Source organism: Tiliqua scincoides, chromosome 1 (assembly GCF_035046505.1).
Source record: "Tiliqua scincoides isolate rTilSci1 chromosome 1, rTilSci1.hap2, whole genome shotgun sequence".
Lineage (NCBI taxonomy): Eukaryota > Metazoa > Chordata > Lepidosauria > Squamata > Scincidae > Tiliqua > Tiliqua scincoides.
Genome location: NC_089821.1, coordinates 65,687,598 through 65,704,107, shown reverse-complemented (window position 1 = coordinate 65,704,107; position 16,510 = coordinate 65,687,598). Strand labels below are relative to the sequence as shown.

General features: G+C 44.4%; 1 protein-coding gene across 2 annotated transcripts; it reads left to right on the top strand.

The window, feature by feature from the left end:
- The first annotated feature begins 648 nt into the window (after positions 1–648).
- Positions 649–15,683, top strand: LOC136635227 (membrane-spanning 4-domains subfamily A member 8-like). Of its 2 annotated transcripts, none has more exons than XM_066610390.1 (7): positions 649–896; positions 3,969–4,276; positions 7,560–7,691; positions 10,405–10,461; positions 11,041–11,169; positions 12,758–12,871; positions 15,380–15,683. In XM_066610390.1, exons 2-7 carry the CDS (start codon positions 3,980–3,982, stop codon positions 15,530–15,532), a joined length of 882 nt encoding a protein of 293 aa, XP_066466487.1. In that variant the 5' UTR covers positions 649–896; positions 3,969–3,979; the 3' UTR covers positions 15,533–15,683. The 2 variants fall into 2 exon arrangements, with proteins under 2 accessions (XP_066466487.1, XP_066466479.1); XM_066610382.1 differs by having other exon boundaries at positions 649–1,051.
- The last annotated feature ends 827 nt before the right edge of the window (positions 15,684–16,510 follow it).

Sequence of the window (16,510 nt, the reverse complement as noted above, 5' to 3'; positions counted from 1 at the left end):
GCCAGGGAGGAGGAAATATCTGATTTGGCTCTTCCTCCTCCCTCTCTGCTCCAGAGGCCAACAGGAATGATATCAGAGGTAGAGAGGCAGAGATCCCACCACCACTCGGCAGGGGTCAGCAAGCTTCTTTGGCATAAGGGCCAGAAGCCATGACTCAGATTCCGATTGGTGTTTCCAATTGGTGCTGGAAACCAATTACCTACAGGTAAAAGCCAAAACAGATTTTTTAGGATGAGTTCCTACATTCATTTTCATTCCTGAATCATGGCATCATGTAGTGATGGCTTCTATGTGCAAAGTAATCACCACTGAACTTTCATGTTCCCTGGCACAAACACATTGCTTTTCAATGGAAGCTATCATTAAGTGATGAGACACTTTGAGATGCACTGAACAATAATGGACAGTTATGTGCAATCAGTCCTCCAGATGTTTAAATAATAAAGTAGAGATGATGGTGGTAATAGCCATATCTTTGAACTTTGGATCTTTGGCATGAGGGCACTGCTGTTTTGAAGGAATGCCCAACAGCAACGGGCAACCATCCGTTTGATAGCTGCATTGCACATTTCTATTAATAGACTATCACAGGGCTTTTAAGGGAAGAAGAGTTTGGACTCAGAGATGAATAACTTGGGAATTCAGAAGATATGGTGTGTTATTGCCTTGACATCAATAGCCCAGAAGATGTAAATGTATTTATTACGAGCCTTTTGTCCAGTGACTCCATCTTCTCTCCAGGTTTTCAATCAAATGCAATATCCATGCATCGTCAGGCGTCGTATGATTAGTTGGCTTTCAGTTTAGAGTTTAAAGAGACATTAGCTGATCACCACCTGAAAAAACATCCTGAATTGTTAGACAAGTTCCTGCACAGTTTGGGGCATGGCAAGAAGGTACCTATGTATGGTTTGTATTTGTGTTAGGATTCTGTTGTTTGGCAACATGGAATTGAAAGAAGAAGGTCACATTTTGGTAAACAAGCTTTTCACATAAGTAGATGTGGACTTCCTCATGAGGCTATCCACCAGGTCTGAAAAAAGGGACGCAGGTTGGTAATAAGCTTGCATGGATTTTTTTGAGTTTTAAAATACAAGGGAAATAGTAATACTTTTATTTGCTGTCTATTTTTTTATTTTGTTTATTTCATTTGCATTTATTTGTTGTCTATTTCATTTTGTACTCCTTTTTAGAGTCATCACATATAGTGATAGGTTTTAAGAGCAGTTAAAAATCAGCATGTATCTCTGTTTTACATCATTTCATATCAATACTATCCTTGGACCTAGTGCAGTCATTCAGAAGAAATTCTCCAACTTCACTTAAATGCCAGCCAAACCAGGTTTCCCCAACAGTACCACTATCAAACTAATTACTAAGTAACTACTTACTGGACACGCTGGTAAACATATCCAGTTGCTCCTGGTTTTTTTTTCTCTCTCTCCTTAAAAGAGCAGCTCATTTGAAGATATGTCCCAAGTGGAGAGCACACCCTGTGAACCTGCACTACTTTCTCACTGAAAATGGTGAACTGAAGTGGTTATTCACTTCAAAAAATGCAGCCCCCCCCCCCCGTAACTGGAAATTATGATTATAAGATATTACTGCACTTTATTGTAGGAAATCCATAAACCCGAGTGAGTTGGTTTCTTGACCAACAATTAAAAAGGCGGCATCTCTCTTTGAAATCTTTCAAAGACCCAATTTCATGGTAAATGAAGTAGAGAGGCATGTGTACTTTTAAATTTGGCAACATTACCTCTGGCAGTACCTTTCAGGATAAGAAGTAATTCTCACCCTCAGAAGCCTGCCACTAATGTAAACTGCAGTGAGTTGTGACTTTATGAAGGGCATGACTAACTGTGCTAGAGGTCAGTGTTTCATAGGTTTTCTGCTGCCTGAGAACTTACGCAGGGCTCTTGGCAAGGATCTCTCTGCAGCTGAAATCTCATCAGAACACAGCTGGTGTTGTCGTTATATACTGTAGTCCTCTTCCTTCTAAATAGCTCTCAGTGAATACTCATGTTGCTAACAACAAAGGTGAAAATAGGCAAGCAGGTGGCAACTTAGCTGTGCAGTGCACAATGTGCCAGAATGTAATATATTACACAGCAGGAGGCATAGTAAAGTTGAAATGTGACCTGCAGGGATGACAAGGTGTGAATGTTGGAAAGACTAACCAAGGGTTAGGCACTTAATTGGGATATGCACCAAGAGTGACTTTGCAGGCAATAATTTTAAGGAGCAGAGAAAATCAACCAGTCTCATTGTGCTCTGAAATGAAACTGAGTACTGGTAGTATATTGCATAGCTGTATCTTTGAATTACAGTGATAAAACAAATGAAACAAGGGCACGAGTGCTACTTCAGAGCATTTAGCTCAAGAGCCTTGGCTTTCATTGCTAGGTGAGTCCCACAATACCCTGATCCATAATGCAGAACTCTCTGCTTGTCCCATTCAGACTTGAAACTGTAGCTGGCTTCCAGCAACAAAAACATTGTAAGATGATATTGTGCATTATCATCAGCTGGTGAATAGAGATACCAGGTTCTCAGATATGCAGCATTCATTACTGGGAGTCTAAGCACACATGTTCTTATTCAAATATTATATTATTTTTCTTGTTATTTATTCTATTTTCATCTTAAAAAGAAATCATACAAATGGCATAAGATTTCATCAGAATAAACTCATAGCTTAAAAAAAAATCCAAAGACAACTGACAAAGCAAGCAAACAAAAACATTTGGTAAAGCATGTTATATAAAGCAGAGATCTTGAGAGCACAGCGTTTCTAGCCAAAGAGGACAATTTTTATTAATTTCAGAGAAGAAAAAAATGGTGCGCCAAAATGTGATTTAGTACAAGCACAGGGAGACCCTGTCCGTTAACCTGTTCTGTGGGTAGGTGGAGGCATGGGTTGTTTAGCCCTGGACTGAGATTAAGCCCTCCTCCTGCCTAGAAGTTGCTTGATGCCCTCGAATGTTGACAGACTGAATTGCACAGTGACTTCTTGTTGTGAGTTGCAGTTCTGAATTGGTGTTGAGACACCTTATATCGGTTGACATCAAAAAAAGTTCAAGGGCTGTAATATAGTTATTTCAGAGGCTTTGGCCTGACAAATTGTAAGGTTAATACCACAAACAGCCCAATCCTAAAGAAATAATAAATCCTAAAGAAATAATCCCTGACTGTGCAGATGCAGCCATGCCAATAGAGTGTGTGCTGCATCCTAGGGTGGCAGTCGCAGATGTCTCCTTATGGTAAAGGAACTTTCTTTCCCCTACCCTGAGGTAAGCCTCTGCTTCCTGAAGGGGCCTCTTCGGATCTGTGCCAGCCATTTTGCCAACAGTGGGGAGAGAGGAGAGGAGGGGGAATGGGGATAGGATCCTGGCCTACACCAGTGCCACCGGGTTTCCCCCGCCTACCACTTACCCTGCCCTACCAAGACATTCCCTGGTTCCTCCCTGTCCTGGCCCTCACACCAGCTGCTCCTCCCCCTCCCCATGCTGGCTTACCCTGCGGTCTCACAAGTAGCCAGCAGCAGCTGCAGGCCATCAACAAGCCACTGTTTGTGATGGCAGTTCCAAAATGGTTGTCGGCAGTGTGCATGGCATGCTGCTGTTTGGCCATTTATGGCAGCAGAACCTCTGTTGCACTGTTGTAAGTTAGGATTGGGCCCAAAGTCTTTATGGGCTCCGGCTTCCTTATTCAAAAATATCATTGAGAACAATTTATCATTATCTCCAACCTTATCCAGAAATACTCCCATCTCCAAAACAAAAAGCCCTGTGTACAGTGAATGTGTGTGGATGAAACAGGAGAGTGTTGGCTAGCTGTGCTGTCAGTGGCCTTCAGGAACTATATTAGATCTCAGTCTGTGACTTTGTGGGGTGGTGGTGGAGGAGGAGAAATGTGCAAATCTGTAATGTGTAAAAATCTGAGGAAAGATTTTTCTTTTATTTCAGACTGCTTACCTATGGCCACACAGCCAGTGAGAATGCCTACAGGCCCAATGGTGTTCATTCCCCCCAATGGCACCACCACAACCCAGGCAGGCCAGGCGATCCCTGGTACTACCATCCACACACCAGGTGTAGTTCAGTATGCAGGCCAGCCACTTGGAATCCCCAGCAACCAACTGATCCCAACATCGGGGATGATGCACATTCAATACGTAGGCCAACAGCCCAGAAGTCCCAACAACCAATGTCCACAGAACCCATGGATGAAGTTGTGGGAGAAACTCTACAAAGCAGAGAGCAAGACTCTGGGAGTAAGTCCATTTGATATCTGCTCATGTTCAGGTCCATGGTAATTTTAGTAGCTTCCCTAAATGTAGGAAGTGGTGATAATGCTTCCTATTCTGACCACAGGGAATGGTTCAAAATGATAGTTTTCAATAAAGAATCTGTATTTTCTGATCTGATCGATTCACAGGGGAATTGGAATGTTCAAAAGTACTTCCTAATGAGATAGAATTCTGAAATAAGATAGTCTAAACCAGGGGTCTCTAAACTTTTCAGCAGAAGAGCCACATCAAATATCTGGCATAGTATGGAAGGCCAGAAATAAATTAAAAATTAAATTTAAATACATTAGAGATGGAACTTGAATGAATGAATGTCCAGGATTTCTCCAAGCACCAACACAGTCCAAGAAATAAAGCACACACTTAAATGGGCCCCCATTCCCCCACCACACGAGCACAACTCAAGTTGTGTTTGGTCAACTGGGCCAGAGGCTCTCAAGGGGCCGCAGGCTGGAAAGAGGCTCTCTGTGGGCCGCATCTAGCCCCAAGGCCGGGATTTGGAGACCCCTGGTCTAAACACTAGAAAAATGTGAAAAGGTTTCTCCCTTTAGAAAGTTTACCTCCAGAATTAAGTCTCCCACACTAGTTAAGAAACTTGGATTTATGCGTACATACAGACCCATAGTCCAAGACACTCTGACTACTACTAGACAAGTTTCCTGAGGCAAGCACATTTGCACATCATTCCCTTGAAACAAAGAACATTTGCTATATCACCAAATAAAACCAAACAGAAGTTCATGCTCATTCAGCTCAGGGCTAGCCACCTCTCACTCACCTCCAAGATTGATTGATTGATTGTCAGACCCATATCTTGAAGGCCCGCATCTTGATCTTGATTGTCAGGCCCATATCTGTTATTTTACAAGGAAAACAAAAAGCTAAATATGACTTGTAACCTGGCCTAAGGCTCCTGATCTTTTGGTGTGGCTGCATGTATGGCATGGCAGGGGATAGACTTAGCTGACAGGCAATGAGTTGGCAACCAGTGGATTTTCCAGGGATGGAGAATCTCTCACACAAGTTAGGACAGGAAGAGTTTTGTGCCATCAGGGCAGATGTACTAGAGATGTTTGGAAAGCTAGGGAACTGGCTCAGGGAACTCAAAGATTGCCATTGTAAGACTGTGGTTTGGTATATTGATTGGCGCCATGCAACATTTTGCTTTTCATGCTGTCAGAATTGATGGAGGCAGTTGTCAGTGTCTGCATGCTGATCCATAGCAGAAGTTTCTAGTGGTTAGCATGCTCAATCCCTTCCCACTGCTCTTTCACCCCTGTTTGGACATGCAGCTGAATGGGGAAAAGACTTGATAGAATGAATCTGCTGCCACAAGCCCAGGAGCTTAGGCTAACCAGAGGGGCTCCCTGGCAGACCCCCCCCCCGAGAAATATGGAACCTCAAGGGTACCTATCAAATTTTCTCTCACAGTTGCACTTGCAGAGTGAGAAGATGTGATAATCCACTGTACTTCCTGTATCAGGAGCCAGGCAGACCCAGAGTTAAAATATAAACAGTTTATTAAATGCCTCATTTAAAAAGGGATGAACCAAATGAGTGAAAAAGGAAAGTAGAGAGAAGTTGGGGGGAAAAATGGCAAGATGCAATACTACTGACCACCAGGAGATGTGACTGAGGTTCTGAATAATCTTGCGCATGTGCTTTAACTCAGAGAAGTTGCCAGGAATTTTGAGGTTTTTGAAGCACACCTGAGAGATCACAAACACAAAGCAACATAAGCTCTGACAGTTCTCTATTTTGATTCCCTCTCTATTTCACCTCTGGAGTCCTCCTGCAAGTGCCTGGTGGGCTCTCTGACATGGGGCTCCCTGCCGAAACTCTGGACAGCTGAAGGAATGATACACAGAAAGAACCAGGGAACCCAGGAAACTACAGACTCAGCACACGCCTGTTCACTAAATAGAGTAGATCAGTGCTTCCCAAACTCCTACAAGGGAGTTGGGAGCACTGTAAATTATTACAGGGGAGGGGAAAGGCAGCAACCCTATCCCCAGGATTGCCCTGCTGCTGGGATGGGAGGGATTTTTTTTAAACTACCTGCAGCCAGCGCTGCAGTCCTGGGGAGTCTAGAGGGTCCAGGGAGCTCTCCATGGGGCTCCCCATGCCTACAAAAGTCTAAAAAAAGGAAAAAAGTTTCAGTTTTCAAGACAAAATTGCAAGTGCCAGTTTTTTTCTTTTCTTTTCCAGATGTTTGCAGGCACGCTAGTTCTGGGGATCATGTCGCTGCCTTCCCCCCTTAAAGGGGCAGAGACAAGTGGTTCCTTGGTTGGTGGGTCACAACCCACCAGTTTGGGAACCACTGGAGTAGATGCTTCTAATTCAAATGTGATGGTTGTGCTTGAGCTTGCTCTGGTAGTCTCCTAATAGTCTCCTGATGTAACCGGATAATGTTCCAATGATCTTAAGTACCACCAATACCTAAAATTCCAAAGGCTGCCAGGACTTTAAAATACTGAATCATATTGTGAAAAATAATATATTCACGCTTAATTACTCTGGGCCAAATCCTATCCAATTTTCCAGGGTCGGCACAACCGTGCTAATGAAGTCTGCGCTGCATCCTGTAGTAGGGAGAACACTCACAAAGGCCTCCTCCAGGTCAGGGAACATTTGTTCCCTTTCCTCCAGGCTGCATTGCTGTTGCACCGGCACTGGACAGTTGAACAGGATTGGGCCCTAAGCAAGTTATGCATATTTTATTTATAAAATGTGAATAGAATTGAGGTGACAAAAATATTAATGATGTACTTGAGCTTGCATCACTGAAACCAATTTCTTGACCCGATGGTTGTATAAAGGGATAGCAAAATCACATTGCACTGTTCTCATGAGCGACTTGGCAAAGGCTGAAGTGGTTGCGTACCACTGGCCAACAGTTCCCTTTGGTGTGTGAGTTGAAATGATTTTCTATTTCATCAAGACATGTAAAGTGTCTTAATAGTGAGATGTTTGATGAGCACTGGTCAAGAAGTGGTGCTGTTTCACAGCCCAATCCTATGCATGTCTACTCAGAAGTCCCATTAGAGTCCATGGGGCTTACTCCCAGGAAAGTATGGATAGGATTGGGCTGTCAGTTTTGTTATCAGCCAAAGGATTGGGCCAAATCACCCTGTCCCATTTGTCCTGGTTCTCAAGTTCTAGACTGTGCTAGCGGGTCAGAAGAACTTATGTCTTTCCTGGACTCAAGAGAATGATTTTTTTTTCTGTGCACATTTTCTTTTCACAGGCCATCCAGATCATAATTGGATTGATGCACATTGGCTTTGGGGCTGCCAGAGTTGGTTGTTTTGTTTATTTTGTTCCTTTCTACATTCCCTTTGCTGCTCTCACAGGTTATCCATTCTGGGGTGGCCTCCTTGTAAGTAGTATATCATTATGTCTTTGAGGGTCCATGTGCTACAGTGTCTGTAGTTTTCACTTTAGACCTTAGAGACTTACATTCAAGTAATTTTGTTTTTAAAACATTATTTAAATCTGGTTTCCAAAGGCGAAAAAAAACTCTGCTGTGCCACACTAAGTTGCCAGTTGCCATCCTCCCTTTATGACAATGTATGTAGATGTCTGAATGGTATATACCATTTAATTCTTTTGAAGCTCTCTGGCATTTAGTTAATAAAGAATAACAAATGAACTGAATGAGCTCTCCCTTTTTCCATTCCAAACAGAACAAATCCGTGCCCCAACACACACATACGGAGTCTCTGTAATTAGCTCATCCACTACACCTACTATAAACATACTGTATTTGTTGTAATAATAAGCACTTGCCTAGTTTTGAATCAGCATAGAGACCCTATGGCAGGGGTGGCCAAACTTGCTTAACGTAAGAGCCACATACAGTAAACTTCAGATGTTTGAAAGCCAATATTTAAGAAGCATTTAAATTCATATTTACTTATCATGAACATTAAACTTATGTTTTAATCCAGTGGACTCTCAGTTCACACTCAGTAAATAATTATAAAGCTTGAGCATTTTTTAAATTTACCTTTTATATTAATTGTGATGCAAACAGGAGCTCAGCCAACATAGTTCAGAGAGCCACACAATTATATGTCGAAAAGCTGCATGTTACTCGCGAGCTGTAGTTTGGTCATCCCTTATGGCCATAGGGGTGTAATGGCCACCACTTTCAGCCATTGGCCACCCATATGGAGTCATAGGGCCCAATCCTATGTCAGGGTAGCGCTAGAGGCCGGCGTGCTGTCCTAGCTACCACTGTTGTGCAAGTACCATAAAGCATGTTGCCGGTGGTGGTATGCCACAGCTGGTATGCCAGAAGGTGCTGGGCTTCAGCACCGGGAAGATGCTGGACCAGGTGACCAGTGGCAAGTGCTCCTGCCAGCCAACAGTGAGGCTTTACGGGGTGAAGAGGGCGGGGAAAGGCAGACAGAAGCAGAGGGCAGACCAAGGGGAGATTCAGACCTGGGAGGGGGGGTGAAGGTGGCAGAGTCTTGCTGACAGATCCTATGCCCCCTCCCAAGCTGAGCCACTTGACATGGGCCTCCTCAGTTCTGCGTTTGCTAAATAGCGGGTGCAGCTCCAAGAAGACCCATTGGCGGCAGCAGAGCTTTACCTGGTAAGGGAACAAATGTCCCTTCCATTGAGGTGACTCCAGTGGCTGCTCTGGCCCTGCGGGATACAGCACCAACCATTTTGGCGTTGTTGCATCTTGCAGCACCAGAGCACCATAGCAATGAACTGATAGATTCCCCAAGGTTAGTATTTAAGAGGTGTTTTTTCCCCCCCTCATTTGAGAGGCACACTCATCAGCTTAAAAATGTGGTGGCTAATTTTAAAAAATGCAATATCTAAGAGAATAATCCTGTACTTGACTGGCCTAGAGCATGCAGCACTGCCGACACAGTAGGTGATGTATGCTATGGGCTGGCAGGACCAGACAGCTCAGGAGAGGTCGGTAAAATACTTTAAACTTATCCCTCTATAGGCTACCTGGTCTCTATGAGTCTCTTTGGACCGTTGCCAGCTCTTTAGCTGGCCTACGTCTAAGGAGAGTGAGGGGGCAGGTCTGGGCTGGGAAGAGCACATAAGATCTGTTGTGCACTACTGCCACCATGATCCTACCGCTCCAGCTGCTCGCCACCCTAATCTGCCCTCGCTTTCTCCCCCAATTCACCCCTGCCTCAAACTTAACAGAAATGACAGAGGATGGCGTAGGTTCTGAGAGTGCCGCCTGCATGTGGCCCCTTGGCCTTTTTGCTGGTAAAGGCCTGGATAGGATTGGGTCATGTCACTTCTGAAAATGCTTCTGTTGGATGTGAGAGAGAAAGCTAAGGGTTAGCCCCAGGTCTGTGGGGACTCTTAGCATGTAAGCATAGTGGGAGCAGGGATTCCTGAGGGTAAGAGGAAAAGCTGACTCTGCCACCACTAATGCTCCCCCCACCATTGGCCACTGAGGATTTGGCAAATGGGGAGATCTTCTTCATTGGTAGCCTTCCCCAGAGTTGTCAGTAGGGTTTGCATCACTCAATGCCAGAACTCTTTGCGTAACCCCCATGATGAACCTCCTCCCATACCAGACCATACAGTATAAATTACAATATCATATGCACAGCCTAAATGCAATGGCATCAACAACCCAACAAATCAGGAACCAACAGAAAACCAGTTACCAGCTTGTTGATTCTCATACAGCCGAATAAGACTTCTAGCATTAGCTCTGATACATGGAAATGAGAGCTCTTCCCATTTTCCCCTTGTACTAATGAACTTCACCCCAGAAGATCCTGTGTCATCCTAGGTCATTCAGGAGGAACCCCACTGGGAGGACAGGAAGCAGTGGTAGTGGGAGTACTTACCTGAGGGGCTCACACCACCACTGTCACTTCACAAAGGTGAACACTGGGGAACTTGGACCCTTGGATCTATCTCACCCATGACACTGTTCCTGCCTAAGAGAGAAGACCAATGTTTCTCTTCCTTTCAAGGAGAATGCATTTTCATAAACTCACTTAATGTGACTTCAAAATGATTTCAGTTTTACTGGGTGGAGAACATTTGCAATTCATTAAAAATGTACTAATCAAATGCATTTTTCATCCTTTGAACAGTTCATTATTTCTGGATCCCTTTCAGTATCAGCTGAGAACCAACCAAACACTTGCTCGGTAAGACATACAAGTCCTTTCCTCTCTTTCCGTAATATGAACCTGAAGAGCATTTGCCTTCAGTTGAAGTTGTTAGTGTAACTGTGCGCTGTTGCCAACGTAGAACAGGGACAGCCATCTACCATTAAAACAAGCTTTGTCCCAAATTAAGACCGAGTCACTTGGGAAACGACTACAGGTTCTACATGATTCCTTTCATGCCAGTACTGGAGGGGTGACACTGGGATGATGTGAGCAGGAGCTTTGGACATCACCTTTGTGCTGTAGGAAAGAGTCACACTACAGAGCATTTTCTCTTTCTCTTTGTTCAGCAATTTCTAACCTTTTTCATCTCACAAGACACTGACAAGGCACTAAAATTGTCAAGGCACATCATCAGGTTTTTGACAATTGACAAGGCACACCATGCTACCAGTGGGGGGGGGGGAGCTCACATCCCCCATTGGCCCTACTAATAAATGACCTTCCCCCCAATTCCTGTGCCACACCTGTAGACCACTCGTGGCACACCAGTGTTCCACGGCACAGTGGTTGAAAATGGCTGCTCTAGTTTATCTGATTATTCTGTTTCTCTTTCAGGTGCAGTGCAGTGTGGGATTCAACATCACAAGTTCTATTGCGGCATTAATTGGCATCATTCTATATATAGTAGAGCTAGTTCTCCCTTATACCACTACTAGTTCAATCTCCAGTTATAATGCTGTAAAGGTAAGTGACCCATGTCCAGAAAGGACTTTTACAAAGAACGTAAATGGAAGGGAAACCCCCACACAGTTGAACTTCACTTGCCGTTTTCATTGCAGTGATCCCCACTGCAAAAGCAACAAGGCTTTGCTCACTTTAAAAGGCAGCTTAAATCTGAGGCAAACTGCTTTGAGGAAAGCAACAACATGTGATAAGATACACTGGGTGAGTAGGTGGGTGGGTGGCTCATCTCACTATTTTTAATTAGAACAATATTTGAGGCAAGTTTGATAGCCCCCTTTTCTGGCGAAATCTCTGAAATTTCAAGGGTGGCTGAAACAACTTGGGTAAGATTAGCTAAAGTTCTCAGAAGCATTTTGCACACCTCATAATAAAAGGACAGTGGTCTCCCAACACAGCTCTCAGACCAGGGAAGGAGAGTTCCAAGGCTGGCCTACTCATGAGGTTCAGTGAAACAGCTGCCTCAGGCAGTATGCTGGTACTGGTGACCTCCCTTGCCTGCCTACCTGCTTGCCTGCTGCTTTACTTGGCTTGAACAAGTCTCCTCTTCCTCATCAGTGGCTGCTGCTACAGTTTCTTCTCTTCCCTCCTGTACTCTCTGCCTTTTGAAAGGGCAAAGAGCAGGACCAGAGGACCAAGAAGGTTAGAGGCCAGAACAGTTGGCCACACTCCGTTCTGGTCTCTTCTCCTTCTCTCACCATACTTCCCAACCAATTGTGCACTTTGCCTTTTTGAAAGGCTGTGGCCAGGTGGAGGAAGACAACCAAGACAATGGTTGTCAACCGTACTGCTGCCAGAAGGTCAGGGAGAAGAAGGTGGGGTGGAGAAAAGTAACGGGAAAGGTGAAAGCCAGTGTGGGGTGGGATCAGGGCATGCTGTACATGCTAAGGGAGGAAGGCGGGGGAGAAAATCACTGGGGCAGGGCACTCTCTGCATGTACTCTTTGCTGTGTGACCTCATGTGACATGGAGACTTGGCTTGGGAACTTTGTAAATACAGGTCATTGAACACAGTTCATCCAGTGAATAATATTTGTCATCCAAAACCTGAATATTAGAAAGCCAAGAAACATAGTGTGACTCTCTCTCAATCTCACAGACACAGACACACAAAGGTCAAATTTACACAGCACTGATTTGCTGACTTGTGTGTCAGTCATGGAGCCAAAAAGCTGCCTTCCCACTTCTCATAGCAGTTTTTAAAGTACAAAGACATTGACACTGACAAAGCACTGACATTGCTGTGCCAATGGAGCATGTGCTACATCCTGCAGTTAGGGGGTAGTCACTGAGACCTCCTCAAGGTAAGGGAATGTTTGTTCCCTTACCTTGGAGCTGCATTGCCCTTACCTCCGGGCAGGAAAGTTAGTTAGGATTGAACACTTGGTTACTTTTGTTATGATCAAAGAGGTATTTCTAAAAGACTCACAGCCAAATTATTCAGAATTGTCGCCACTGTGTTCAGGTGAAATTTTCACTGATATTTTCAAGTTAGTTCCACCCAGAAAATAATTATTCCAAATGTTGCAATTGAACTAATTTACATGGCTGAGATATTGAAGAGGCGTTCTGCATTCTTCTATGCTCTGCAGAATTTTGGTGTCAGTGTTGCTATCCTGCTTCTCTTGTTCAGCTTTCTGGAGTTTTGCATCACAGTTTCGACAGCACATTTTGGGTGCCAAGCCGCCTGCTGTACTAATGACATGGTAAGCACTGAATACTTTGCTCAGCACTTAAGCACATCAAGTTGAAAAGCCAAAGCAAAGATGGTATTGAGGAAGCATTCAGTTTATGCACATTAATAAAACATGGGTGCATTAAAAAAAATTAAAATAAAAAAATAAAACACGGGTGAAGAATGTCATCAGGTCCCGGGTGGGGGGCACTTTTCACTCCTTCAGGTAGTATCCATTGACAGAGACAGAGTGCTGGGTCTCTCATGAATCAGATAGGCAACCCAATCCTAACCCTGTGCCAGAAGGCCAGCTGGCCTGCCCCATATCCAGCACAGGTTTGGGGCTGGCTGTGGTGCAACCTGAGTCGAGGGAATCAATTACCTTTATCCTGGGTAACATGGCAGCAGTTTGTATGGGGCTACTCAGATCTGCGCAACCTAAAGAGGTGGCGGCATGGTGCTAAGCAAGGCCTCCAGGGAGGGGGGTTGGGATCTGGTCGAAATATCCATTTCACATTTCTTATGAATCAGCAGTAAGTCTCCTCTCACTGTTCCCTGTATGTTGCAAGGTTGTTGCAGTTTCATTTCCTGTGCTTCCAATTTGCAACAATTTTGTCTGTGTGCTCTTTCCCCTAAAAATGCATTGATTGCCATTGTGATTTTTGTGTGAATCAAAAAGGATATGGTTTGTGATGTTGTCAATTACTAGTACCTGTAATTACCATTTCCTTATCATTTGACTTTGACACAATTTGTTTAGGGTCCCCCCAATTTAAAAATATCTTGGAAGTTTTTCATTTCCTTGTTGTACAATATCTTTAAGGTTTTTGTTTTTTTTTAAATGGCAAAGTCCCCCATAAAGCCACAAACATCAATGGTCACCATTTTGCGAGCTTAGTAAGGCTGTCCTACTTTTTTTTGACATTCCTTAGGGTGCAATCCTAACCCACTTTCCACCACTGACATAAGGGTAGTGCAGCTTCAAGGTAAGGAAACAAACATTGAGGAAACAAACAAACTCCTCCTTACTTTGAGGAGGCCTCTATGAGTGCCACCCAATTACCTGATACACCACATGTCTCACTGGGACAGCTATGCCAATGTCAGAAAGTTGGTTAGGATTTGGACCTTAATGTTAAAACAATAAAATTTAAAAATTCATATGGAAATCAGTGGGACTAAAAGCTTACATTTTATTGCAAGATGCCTGCAATAGACTGAGCCTAACATCATTTCATGCCTCCCATTGTCCTTAGAACTGATATTTAACTAGGCAGTAGTTGTTGCTGCTACCCAAGGCTGGTGCAAGGAGCCAGGGTTGTTCTGGAGTCTGAAGGGCAAAATGATACATCCAAACAGGTCTATGTGGGTTACAAAACTGAACGTTCTTTAAAAGGGTCATGGACAGCCCAATCCTATCCCTGGCGGCTCCCCTGGGTTCAGAGGTGCCTGCCAAAGCTGCCAGAGGTCTCTTTGAGGGAAGCCCAAGGCCCCACAATGATGCTTCTCAAGTCTGTGCTGGCTATTTTGCCAGCACAGACTCGAAAGCCTCCATGTCGGGCTTTGCAGATCAACACAAAGGATAGGATATGGTGGAGCAGAGCTCCACCAGTCCCCTCTCTCAGGCTGGTTCCTCCCCCCACCCTGCCCTCCCCCTGCCCCATTTTGCCCACTTTCTGCCTTCTCCTCCACCCTGTGGGCGGGCAGCAGGAGAGCAGGGGGTAGGGCCAGGACCCAGCACTTGTGGACCCAGGACTCAGCACTTCCAGGCAGCCTGGCGCATCTCTAGGCTGCTTGGATCTGCCACGTCGTTAGGTAGCACAGATCCAAGTAGACCCATTGGGGCTGTTTCGGCTCTCCCCGGGGTAAAGGGAAACAATTCCCCTTGCCCTGAACTGAACCGCTTTCAGCTCCAAATTCATGTTGGATACGGGGCAGGTCAGTCGGCCTCTCTATTCCAGCACAAGTTAGGATTGTGCTGTGAGTGACGCATGCCACCACTGTTAACTGACACTGGGAAGTTATATGTCAGTCAGTATGGTGTTCAAGATCCCTTAGCCAGAATCAAGAGCCTCTATACAAGGTACAAAATTTTGTATGAGAGGTTAAAAAAAAATTCAGGCTTCTGAAAGCTCACTTCTAATTTTAGTGCCAACACTTTTTGAAGGGCAACACAATTGCTAGTGTGGCAACACTGGCTCAAGCAAGGGTGTGTAGGATATTCTCAAGTGTGTGATGGTGACAGAGCAGGTTTGCTGTGTTTCAGTGCAGTTGCTGCCACCCTAAAGGACAGTCTGCTATGTGTCTCTTCTGAGCAAAGAATGACAATGCTGAAACTCTAATACGTGGATTCAAAAGACGTAATCTGGATAATAATGACATTCTCTTTCCCTGTGCTTCATAAGTGCGGTCACAGTTGCATCTAGAGCTGAATTTGGAAGAATAACTTTAATGACAATGAATTGGAAGAAGTGGCATGTTGACAGTGGTGATAGCAATGAAAATATGTCTTCTAGCAAAATATTTCTCTGTGTTTCAGGCCTTGGTTGTTATGCCGTACACACAAACTGTGATTCCCGCAGAAGGCAGTCTTAGTCCTCCAGCATACAATAATGTGGATTCTTCTTCCATGAGGAGTGCTGAAGAAAGAACTCAAAAGAGCAGCGAGAGGCACAAGCAATCTCAGAAATAAAATATGATGGTTTTTCTTCTATTTTGCAAATATACCCACCCACCAAGGTTATGTATTGGAGCTGCAACATTTCATAGCATAATCAGTTAAGTGGATTCACTTGAAAATTGATGGAGTGGGGCCTCAGCATGAGGAGAGAGTTCAGACTGAACCCAGCCCCTATTAAAATATTTCAACCTGAAATAAATCCTTTTGGTAGCAGAGCCCTCACACCTCCCTTACTATATTATTCTCAGCCTTATTCAAGGCAAGAAGCTGCAGGGCTTTCACAGATGGTAAGAACTCCATTGGGCCATTGAAGGTGCTGTGAACATGTGTAGGAGCGCTCAGGTCAGCCAGGTACTGAGGAAAATATAGTTTCTATGGTTTCCAGTATCCCTAGGTGCTGTTTCAAATAGTCAGGTAGAGCCTGACGGAGGCCCAGTTGCCTACCAAGTGGCAATGTCTTGAGGAGCAATGATAAATGTAGTTTCCATGGTTTCCAGCTGTTGCAAGAATACATGGCAGCCTTCAGATACGTCAGGAACCATCATTTCCAGCATCATGGCAATATCCAGAGATGCCAGACACAATGTATTGCCAACACTGCTCTCATACACATGTGCACAGGTCTGCCAATACACACAATCTTGGGTTCAGGTTGGCCCAGCTCAGAAGTAAACCCATTTGGGGAATTTATACTTAGAGAGGCCAAAATGCAGCATATGGCTTTTTGGGAGCCATTGACTAGATAGCAGAACAAATACCCTCAAAGCACCTCCAGTTAGGCTAACAGTAACCATGGGACAGAGTTTTCCTACAGAATATTGATTTTGTTAAGAGATATAGAAAAAGGCAATGTTTCCATGTAAGGCCAGTTGTGTAGAGTTTTAGGCTGTTGTGGGTGAAAAGATAATGTAAATAGCTCTGTTTGGACAAGCACAAGTCACAGTGAAAGAGAGAGAGGGGAGTGAGATTGAGAGTCAGGCTGCCAGCTGG